Genomic DNA, 11364 nt, shown 5'->3' on the forward strand with positions numbered 1-11364 from the left:
TAGATTCTATCTTTTCCCTCTATCATAAACTGGAGGGTGTTTGTGATTTTGTGAATTGGCTTATTTACAAATAACGGATGCCCACACATCACTTGTTTTTGAGGGTTTGAGTAATTCTGGTGCTTAATGGAGGTATAACCTTTATTTTTTTAAAAGACTATTTTCTTCTCACTAGGCCACCTGACATGTATTCAGCAATGCTCCGGGTCCTTTTTGGTCACAGAATAGAGAAACTGACTCTTCCATCCAGAATACCAGAGACAATGGAGGAGCTGAACTTGGCCATCAAACAGACATTAAGTATAACCAACGACTTCAGTCTGCAGTATTTAAGTAATTAAGTGATTGACTTATCAGTTGTTGCATTCCTCCCCAGGACTCAGTGCACTCTTCGATTGAGAGGACCAGAGAGGTTGTTCTTCGGTGTCTTATAGAATACCTTGGAGAACAAGGGGGATATCTCATCAAAAAAATTCAATGTAGGTGAACTTAATTTGCATTAACTTAATTCAAGGCCCATATTTCTGTAACTCCTCAAGTAGGTGCTTGATCTAGATATTTAACCTTTATCTGTATATTAAATTAATGATGATTTTTTTCAGAATTTCTTTGATCTGAATATTTTTTGGTAATGCATCATGTAGGTCTTAAATTTACATCTTTATGGTCTTAAAATGTCTAAAAGGTCTTAAATTTGACTTATTGTAACCTGCATGGACCCTGTACAAAAACATCAAACTGGAGAAGAAAACAAAACAAAGAACAATTTGACACCAAGGCCTGCGAGAAAATAAAATCTAATAAAATAGATTTATAAGCTATGAAAACAATAATGAATGTATTTTCTCCAATTGTCAGTGCTCAATACTGCCACTTTTTGCTGGATCTGGTATTAGTCAGGAACAATCCAAATCTGATACTGTGCACATTCAAGTTTGTTAAACTCCAGAAATTATAAAACACCAGAAAAGTTTTCTTGCACTATATTCCAAGTCTTCCAATTCAATAGCTTAATATGTGGGACAAATGAATATTTGTTATTATATTTGGAATAGAACTTCTTTCCTGATGTTTCCAAAAATGTTTAATATGATTACACGCAAGTAAAACACTGTAAATAAAAACAATAAAACCAATGTGATAACCTATATGTATGACAATATAGTGATTATCATCATACAATTACCAGATTATAATCATTCACCATAACCTTTTCAGTGAGATGCACAATATACAATGAAATAATGTGCTGGATTTTTAAAATAAAATGCAATTCATCATTGAGCAAAAAACAGAAAGCACAAGCATTTGTGTCTGGTGGTTAATGTATGTTGATTATGAGAAAATAGTGAAAGTACAAGTGGAAAATCTATCCATGAAACAAGAAGTCCGACAGTTGACATGTCATAAATATTGATATAACACACAGGAGAAATATGTATCAGCACTTTCTGGAGATGCAATAATGGAATAATGTGTATTTATGTGTGTTTCTTAATATATTTGGCCAACTTTAGCTTTATTTTAAGTGTTTCTGTTTAAAAGGAGAAAACAAATCACAGAAGTGTGAAATTAAGGTAAATTTCATAAAGAAGAATCTCTACCATTGGCATAGCAATACGTATCAGACACTTTCTGGAGATGCAATAATGGAATAATGTGTTTTTATGTGTGGCATAGCGTTCGGGTATGCACATGCATATGGGCCCGGGCGAACTGAACCCCGCAGCGAGGGGACCTGTGAGGAGGACATGTAAAGGCAAGTATAAACATTTCTCAGTGTTTACATTAAAAATCTAAACAGACAGGGCTTAGGTTAAACCAGGATTAGACCGTAGTTCAATTAGGATATTTAAGTAGTTTTTATAAACATACCCTAGAAAAAGACATTGCTGGTGTGTATCTTAAGGCAAAACAGTGGCAGTGACATATTTTAAGATGTCAGTACAAGTTGCTTTCAGTTAAAACACCTTAAACATGCATTTTAGTCTAGGACTAGCTTAAGCCTTGTCTGTGAAACCAGGGGATTATGTTTATACTGATGTTATACTTCATATAAAATAAGAAAAGCATTTATTGTGTTTTTCATAGCTTGAACATTTCTGGCCTCTCCCCTGGATTGCAGGCTGCACTCTTCACAAAGCACAATATAGTGATGCTATAAATAACACTGAAGCTTCGAGGTGCATATCAAGCACACAGCACAGTCTCCAAGCCCTGAATCAAGGAGTGTATTGGTCTTAAGTAGTCACGTGATCGATTACAAAAACGAAGCCTCATTTTCTGTTCATTCACGTGGGTGATTTGCTTTGCATATCAGAATGTTTGAACTGCAAAGTAAAGTTTGAACTAGGACTGTCACGATATCAGCTTAGAAAAATGTAAATTCTTATGTAATATGTCCTCTTAATGTTGATTTTTCAGATATCAGATAAGACTCATTTGGTTGGGAGGGCCTTAATTCAACAATAAATAGAGCATCATTTCTGAGCACAATATTATTCAACTAGACCCTCTTCAAAGACTGCTGGTATGTAACAATATTAATGCCTATTTTTAATAGCACATTTTTGATTTGACAGCATAATATTTCTCAAATTAATAACATTTTTAAAATAATAAATATATCACTTGTTTATTAAATATTGTTAATTATATTTATTATATGAACGTATCATTTTGTTTAAAAACAGATAACTGCTGAATTGTGAAGGTCTTCTGTGAGGTTGATACAGTGATGAATTCCAGGTGAGTTGAATATTTATGCTCTCTGTATAAGGGTAAAAGTATAATTGGAATGGAAAAAAGTGATTTATTGAATACAGTTTTATATCATTTTGGTGTCATTTTCACTAGTGATAAATTTGCAGAACTCTTGGCACAAACCTCTAAACCAATCACACTTGTAACACAGCTCTTTGTTAAAAAAGAAAGTCTAATAACAACTGTTCTGACATAAAGAAGGCCTTGTTAGTGAAGAAGCTGTTAGTGGTTTTTCTTTGAGAGCATGATATGCAATGGAGGTTTTACTATTAAAATTACATTTTGTTTGGACAATTCAGGGTGTAAAGATATAGTATATAGGAGTCTAGAAGTGTCTTGTTCCACTCACTGCAATCCAACAATGACAAAAGAACATTCAACAAGAATCATTTGTATTGATAATTTTTCTGTAATAATTAAGTTTAAAAAGGCTAAAAATAGTGTTTGATGCTAATCATTCTAAATAGCATTAAATAACACTGAACATTTTAACGTTTTTCAACATTCTAAAATTACTTTATGTCTGCTTGTAGATTTCATTACAATACCTCAGTTCCTCAAAACAACACTTATCTAAGGAATCTGAAAGGGGAAGACAAAGGGGGAAGTTAATTATTTGTGATTTGCAATTACTTTAGCACAATAAAATAAAAATGCAATTCCAAAAGAAAGAAACATACAGTCATCACTGTACAGCAAACAAACAGACAGCATGCAACATTGGTACATTTGTTCAAATATTGTGAATGTAAAACAAAGTAAAAGAGCAAAAGGATAATTATATATGATGTCCACATGAGCTACATCATAATCCGAATTAGGAAATCATAATGCAGCCAAATATAAATTTTGAGAAACATAAATGGAAAAAAATGTTTTTTAATAAGTAGCTTAATGTTAAAGACAAGTAAACAGCCAGTAATAAAATAAGAACAACTGAACAAATGACAAGGAATAGCACAAATAAATACAATAGAATAAAATGCAAATTAAACAAATAGGTTCTTCAGGTCTAGTATAGTATTCAGGTATAAATGACTATAATGTGTAAATTAATTTTTACCTTAACCTAATTCTTTGTGTCTTGAGTTTTAAACTGAGGTGTTTGTTCAATCCTCGTGGAGGAGTTCTAACCAATTAGACATTGTCTTTAATTTGGGGTGTGACTATTTCTCCTTCACATACATAAATCACAGTTTTCCTTGTGAAACTCAAGATGTGCCATCTCTTCAACCATTCAGTTTTTTAAACTTGACATCTTAAGAGTTCATTAGTTGGGATCATCTCTCTCAAATGTGAATGGTCTTAATCCCTGCTTAGCTGGACTGGCTGACACCAAAATTATGAGATCTTTGATTTAGGGTTCTAAATGTTGATTTGGGATTTGACTACTTTTTACACTTTGAAGGAGTTATTTATGTCTCATTAGCTCTCACTTTTTAGTTCCTACATTATACCTGCACTTTATCCAGTATTCAGAGAAGCTCAAAGTGTCAAAAAAAAAGAAAGAAAAAGATTTCATGATTGTCTAGAAATGTAAATTGCCTTGGTATGTGTTATCCAAATTGTGTTGCACAATGATGAATATTTTTTTTATATATTTTAAACTTTGCCTATTTCTCTTGATGAATAAATGGCAGCTACCCGCACAAATGTACACTTATTTTCAGTGTATTTTTGTAAAACTTTTGTAAACAACATGCACCTCTAATAACCATTTATTTCTATATATAAAGTGTAAAAAAAAAAAAAAAAAAAATATATATATATATATATTTATTTATATATATATATATAAATATATATTCGAAAAAAACACATTTTAGATAATTTTTAGTTAAGTTATATATAAAGTTTAATTAAGTTACATAAAAAGTATATAAGGTAAAAAGTACAAAATCCAAAGAACGGAGGCAGGTTAGTCACATTACACTGACTTTAAGTCATTGAGTTCTTCTAAACTATTTTATCATTACGATAGCAATTTGTATGTTTCTATGTTTCTTTGTTTATATGAGAATGAGAAATTTAAAATTATTCCTTCATATGCTGAGATGAGGTGATGTGTTGTTGTTTCTTATATCAGGATGGCCATACGTGTGATTGTGTTTCTAACACTTACAAGGCTGTGCGTCGCTGCTTCCAAAGGTACGTTTAAAATAATACAAGTAAAAATGCCTGGATTTAAAAATCTGTAACCATTGTGTATCATTATATATCAGTCAGATTAATTTATTAAAATTATAGGCTCAAATATGGTAATTGAAAACTTGTGATTTATTTATTTATATTTATTTGTATTACTTTGAACCTGTCTTATCATTTTTTTAAATCGATTTCATATCATATTGAACAGGGAATCTTGCTCTCAATGCCATGGCTTTGCAGTCCTCCTTAGGCCACTCACTGGGAGATGCTCAACATGCAGTAGATGGAAACAGAGACACAAATTACAGGAAGGGCTCATGCACTCAGACTAAATCTGAGCATAATCCATGGTGGAGAGTTGACCTTGGAAATGTCTACAGAATAAGCAATGTTACCATCACTAATCGTGGAGATTGTTGCAAAGACCGGATTGTAGGAGCTCAGATTCGTGTTGGTAACAGTCTGGACAACAACGGAAACAACAATGAGCTGTAAGAAATGTTTCAATTGTTCTATCATATTCCCATGTTTATCATGTTCAGTCTGGTTTAATAAAACAAAATTGAACCTCCTCCACAAACCAACCACTCAGAGAGCCACAGCCATGGAGATGTACTTTACTTGAACATATTTTATTCAGACTGTGATTACACATTTTTAAGGTTAGACCACTGTTTCTTGTAGAAATGCAATATAAAACAAAAATAATTTGTATAGGTTGTTTGCACATGACGTCATGGAGCGGCGCGAAATGCAGTTGGAGGGCAGTAAGTAATTTTCTACATAGAGAAGCACTATGAAATGCCTATGTTTTGCATCATTTATAGTTGCTCTAATTGATCAAAACAAGAAACCATAAGGAGCCTTTATCGTGTACCAAATGTTATTGCTCATCAGGGGGAAAAATGCAAGAAATTGACTGAAAAATGCAGGAAAAAAGTGACTTTTAATCCTGCGTCTTAAATCAGGAGCGGCTGAGTCAGATAATGCTTGTGTGTGCAATATGACTTGCATGTCCAACCACTAACAAAAAAGTACTATTCCTCCATAGATTTGTATGATTTCATTTGTTTTCTATATGGATGTCGTGTCCAGTTGCATAAAGCACCTAACTGTAATTTTCCTCAGTATAACATGTTTTGAAAACTTCAACTTAAGTCTTACACAGAGTGAGCAGGTTCAAACCAAGTCTTCTTACAAGACATGATCGACTGCTTCATATGATAAACATCTTAATTTAAGCATTTATTCACATAAACACTGATAACAAATAATGTGTCCATGGCAACAGTAGAAATTTATAACAGCAAATCCTGGGTCGCTGTTGTGAAACGCTTAACGGTTTCCCTTAGAGAACTGTTTAAGGTATTATATCAAGATTAAATTTATTATATAGACATGTAATATAGAAATTCCCATAATTATATAGACATTCCCATAGCTAAGGGGAAGTCACGCCTTAAGTTTCATACTTGAGGGAAAAACCTGGTGCTTTACACAACTAGGCACTGGAAAGATGCATCTCGATGACGGGCAAATATACCAATTCAGTATAAAAATCGCTCCTCTTTATAATGTAAGGATCACGTCCAACATATGTTGTGATTTTCTGTTTATACCTCTCTTGAAATAGTGTCTAAACCAATACATTATGGACTTTCCTCTATCTTGTCCTTTCTACTTTTCACTTCCTGCCCTCTATTTGAATTTTGAGCGTCATCAGAATCACGTGATGGCAAACAAGCTATTGTGAAGAGTGCAATGTGCCTCTGGTTTTCATTTTAACACTGTTCTTTATGGATTTGCAGGGTTACAACTGTTGTCAGTGTTTTTAGTGGCACACAGACATTTTCATTTGAGTCCCTTAATGGCCGATATGTCAACATTTTGTTACCTGGGAATGGTGAAATCCTTACTCTGTGTGAAGTCGAGGTGTCTGCAGGTAAGGAACACACAGAGAGAAGAAAACCCTGTGATAGAATTTGCTGATGTACTTATTAATGTGTATATAACTGATATTATTTTATTAACAGAAAATGACATACCATCGTACATTTGTAGTGCAAGTAAGTGTTCTTCATTACTTTGAATGTTGTTGTCAGTAATACATATATATAATATTCTTACTGAACATTCTGAAACTATAATATACATAATGTACATCAAGACAGTTATCACAAAATAAATCTGACAGGGTGATTATTATATTGTTACTAGCCACACATAAATAATTATGTACATGAAATATTGATTTGAGTTTAAATATTTTATTAGCTCACTTTTAATATACCCAAAGCTTCCGTGAAGAAAAAAGATTCCTAGCAAGACAAACATTTAAGGGTTTATGTACAGTCAAGTAAACCAAATAAATGATTACATGGACATATTGATTTGAGATGAAACTATTTTAAATTCTTGCCTGTTTGTTATCTTAGAATCCATTACAGTGTACACAAACAATGATTTTGGCAACAAGGTGAACTCTACAGTACTCTTAGTATTAAAAATATTTCAATACAATCAATAACTATAACAGAGACGCACCAGTTGTGTTTGTATGAATCGAGAAAGAGCAGGTCTGTGGTGTGATACAAGAAACATCAGAGAAAGGCTTCAGAAACCCGGATGAGCTTCTGTTATACAGCGTTACTATTGATGACGGATTGATGATTATCTGGAAATATCAGACCTCAGAATGTCACAACTGACCAATCATAATCAAGTATTCCAGAGAGCCGTGCAATCCTTTAGATTAAATATTTTAGCATTATTTTGCCCATTATATTGTAATTATACTTTAGCACATTTAAAGTATAAAAAAAAAGTTATTGTTTATTATTTTATGTTAAACAGGGAATCTTGCTCTTGGAGGCAAAGCTGTCCAGTCTTCCACATACAGTATATATGGAGCTCAGTATGCTATTGATGGCAGCAGGAATCCAATTTACACTCAGGGGTCATGCACATATACTAGTTATGACAAGGACCCCTGGTGGAGACTTGACTTACTGGATGTCTACAAGATAACCAGGGTTGTCATCACTAATCACTATAGTTCTGCAGAGAAACTAAATGGTGCTCAGATCCGTATCGGCAAAAGCCTGGAAAATAATGGCAACAATAATCAGGTGTAAGTATTGTCTCTCTTAATGCTTACACAAATGGTTAGAATATGAGTAAATAAGATTACTTTGAGTTAATCATGCCTTCGACAGAAGTATATTTAATTTTCTTCATGCCGTTTTGATACGCCCCTCTCTATTTCTCTGGTACTGTTTCTTCACAGGGCAGCGACTGTTGTGTCCATCCCAGCTGGAGCGTCACAAACATTTGAGTTTAAGCCTATTAAGGGGCGATATGTCAACATTATTATTCCTGGGCGCTATGATTATCTCGTACTGTGTGAGGTTGAGGTGTTTTCAGGTAAGTGATAAAAGGAGAGCGACATGATGTGTAGATGTTTGTACTATATGTACTATTTATACTATGTGTACGTTCCCTTAATGATGTTTTGTTCTGTTTTCATTGCCAGATTAAGTGGGATGAGATGATGTTACACCACAGTCCACTGATCCTATAAGAAAAATACCAAACTACTGTTTTCTGAGCAATACTAATGTTGCACTTTTTTTCATTTTTTTTCATTTTACCTGTGCACCTTTTATTCTTCAGATAAGTTTTAGTGCACATTCAGTAAAGGTATGAAATGGTTTTTAAAATGCACCTATCTTTTACTCATCTTTGTTTATCTTTGCTTTCTACATGAATAAATTACTTCAGCATTGCATGTTGTATTTCATGTTTCTGGATCAAAAAAGGCTGATCATCTAGGGTTGAGGAGCTGGTAACAAAGTAAAAAAATATATATATATATAATTTTTTTTTTTCAAAAAAGAGAAATAATAATATTATTATTATTATTATTAATAATAATAATAATAATAATAATAATAATAATAATAATAATAATAAAACCATGGATAGAGAAAGGATGTCCAACATTTTATCCCAGAATCAACAACATAACCACCAATTCAACCAATGTTAACTTTTAATTTTCTGTTATAAACAGTAAAAAAGCACAACAATAACCATAACACAAATATCAAATATATCTTTATAATAAGTGGGCCTTTAGTACAATGTACTTACATAAAAAAAAATAAGTACAGGATTCAGGATTACAAAAAAAAAATGGCTCCCTCCACTTAGGCTTATTAATGAAAGTTCCTATCAAAAAAAAATGTATTGTATTAAAAGGGCAGCTATAAAAAAAAAAAAAAAAAAAGCCAGTGTTGAGCAGCAAACAGGTATTTGAAGCTCCTGGTGTCTCTGGAGTCTCGAGAAGCTCTCCATGCAGGCTGGCAGTTGTGCATAAAGATGCATTTCAGCCACTCCAAACCTAACAAAGAGAAACATTTACAGTGGGTTTAGAAATACATAGAAGACTCATTTTTAAATAGTTTTATTTACTGAGTAATGCCATACTACAATGGATGGTCTAAACGGATGGATTTCTGGATGGTTGGTGAATGGCCACCACGTTCCAATAAGACTGTGACATCAGCAAGGAGCTGGTGGGTGATAATTTGGGCTGGAATACTGGGAAGTGAGATGGATGGTATTAAAATGACTTTTGCAAGATATGTGGAGTTCATAACTGGCCATTTTCAGCTATGCTATAAAAAGGAGGATAGTGCATAGTACAATGCACTATTGTACAATGCACTATGCACTATCCCATGCTGCAAAAAACACCACAGCAAAAAAACTGTTTGAAAATGTATTTCTACACCCACTGTAAATGTTTCTCTTTTAGTTAAGGTTAGCGTTAGCTAAAATGCATCTTTACGCACAACTGCCAGCCTGCATGGAGAGCTTCTTGAGACTCCAGAGACACTAGCAGCTTCAAATACCTGTTTGCTGCTTAACACTGGCTTTTTATAGCTGCCCTTTTAATACAATTATTTTTTTTGGATAGGAAATTTCATTAATAAGCCTTTATCTGACCGAGTTCTGCTGTGCTCTAAATCACTCACAAATCTTATGATAATTTGATGATCTCCATTCAGTTTCACACAATATTGGTTGTTTTCATGCCTTTTGCACATCATTGCACATTTCATGCTTTTCATTTTCAGAAAGATCTTTCTTCCTCCCCATATTGCATGAGAACTGTGACTTGCCTCTAAGTAGGGTTTCCATAGTCCTGGCAAATTATTTTGTCTGAGATTGATACCAGTTATCTAAAAAGACATAGAGAAATAAATGAACAAACATTTTCTTAGAAAAACTAAAATCTGAATGTTTATTGTACTGAAATCTTACTATGTCACTTGCATAATAATTTGGAATGCAGCGTATATACACACAATCTCTAACTCTAGTGTTAATACATAGGTCAATATCTGAAAGAGATCATCTGCAATATCTAACTTACAGGAATAATGTAAGCAATTGTTAGACTATGTACCATAATACTAGTGCAATGATACATATTTACAATATCTTAAATATGAAATATATAGGTGGCAATGGTAATAATGCAAGATTTGTTGTATTTTGTGAACTGCTCGTTACTGATCTCAAATGTATTCATAGAACGGACTTCACAAACCTAATGTTAGGCTAACATGCACATGGCTAGCTAAGTTAGCTTACCTTAATCTGACAACCTGTCAGCCCCTAACTCCGACAGCGAGTTCACGCACACCGCAGTTGCACACAGCCATGCCTTATGTCACTCACTCAGAGCAGAGGCAGGCCTCTGCTCTGCAATAAGTGACATTCAGCAGCTTCACTTAACATGCATGCCATGGAGCCACTGTCAACCATAGCTTTCAGTTAAAGGTCGCCCCATACTGTAGCAGGTGTATAAAACAGACCATCAATTCTCTGTACTCTGTGCATGTTCTGAAAAATTACAGTTTTTACTGCAGGCTCAACAGAATTAGAAAAACTATAAACCAGCATTTCTCAAAGTGTGGGGCGCGCCCCACTGGTGGGGAAGAGAGACATGACAGGTGGGGCGAGACAAACGAGAGTAAATTTGACATTTTTGTGCCCATCTCTTTTAACATTTTGAGTCCTGCCCTACATATGGGATTTTTATTTCTGTGCCCCTAAGAGTACGGTCCCACATATGGGATTTATAACGTTCAGTAACATCGCTTATCTGCCAGATTCAAACTGTGTTTTCACGCTTTGGCTGGTGCTGAGCCAGAGATGGATGCGTTCAGCAGCGCTTGTCATTTGTCACATCTATGCAGTGTTTTTAACAACATAATGTTTATTTTAGGTGTCAGAAATTTAAATATACATAAGTACTAGTAAAACCATACATTTAGAGTTTGTAAAGTACTACATACTGATGTCTATGGAAGCAGCAGTAACAATCAATTCAAATATAATTTTGAACAACACTTCTGCTTCTAGAAAATGTAGAGCAAAGAA

General features: G+C 33.7%; 1 protein-coding gene across 1 annotated transcript; it reads left to right on the plus strand.

Moving 5' to 3' along the window:
- Positions 1-2692: 2692 nt before the first annotated feature.
- LOC137001989 (pentraxin fusion protein-like) lies at positions 2693-8559 on the plus strand. The gene is made up of 7 exons (XM_067361393.1): positions 2693-2748; positions 4850-4911; positions 5120-5402; positions 6720-6853; positions 7765-8041; positions 8198-8334; positions 8444-8559. Exons 1-7 carry the CDS (start codon positions 2738-2740, stop codon positions 8446-8448), a joined length of 909 nt encoding a protein of 302 aa, XP_067217494.1. The 5' UTR covers positions 2693-2737; the 3' UTR covers positions 8449-8559.
- Positions 8560-11364: the final 2805 nt, after the last annotated feature.

This window comes from Chanodichthys erythropterus, chromosome 15 (assembly GCF_024489055.1).
Source record: "Chanodichthys erythropterus isolate Z2021 chromosome 15, ASM2448905v1, whole genome shotgun sequence".
NCBI classification, from domain to species: domain Eukaryota; kingdom Metazoa; phylum Chordata; class Actinopteri; order Cypriniformes; family Xenocyprididae; genus Chanodichthys; species Chanodichthys erythropterus.

Bases quoted from the DNA above. Each gene is read 5' to 3' on its own strand.
- LOC137001989 (XM_067361393.1), top strand. The intron at 4,912-5,119 runs GTACGTTTAAAA...CATATTGAACAG, and splicing joins GTGCGTCGCTGCTTCCAAAG to GGAATCTTGCTCTCAATGCC. The intron at 5,403-6,719 runs GTAAGAAATGTT...ATGGATTTGCAG, and splicing joins AACGGAAACAACAATGAGCT to GGTTACAACTGTTGTCAGTG.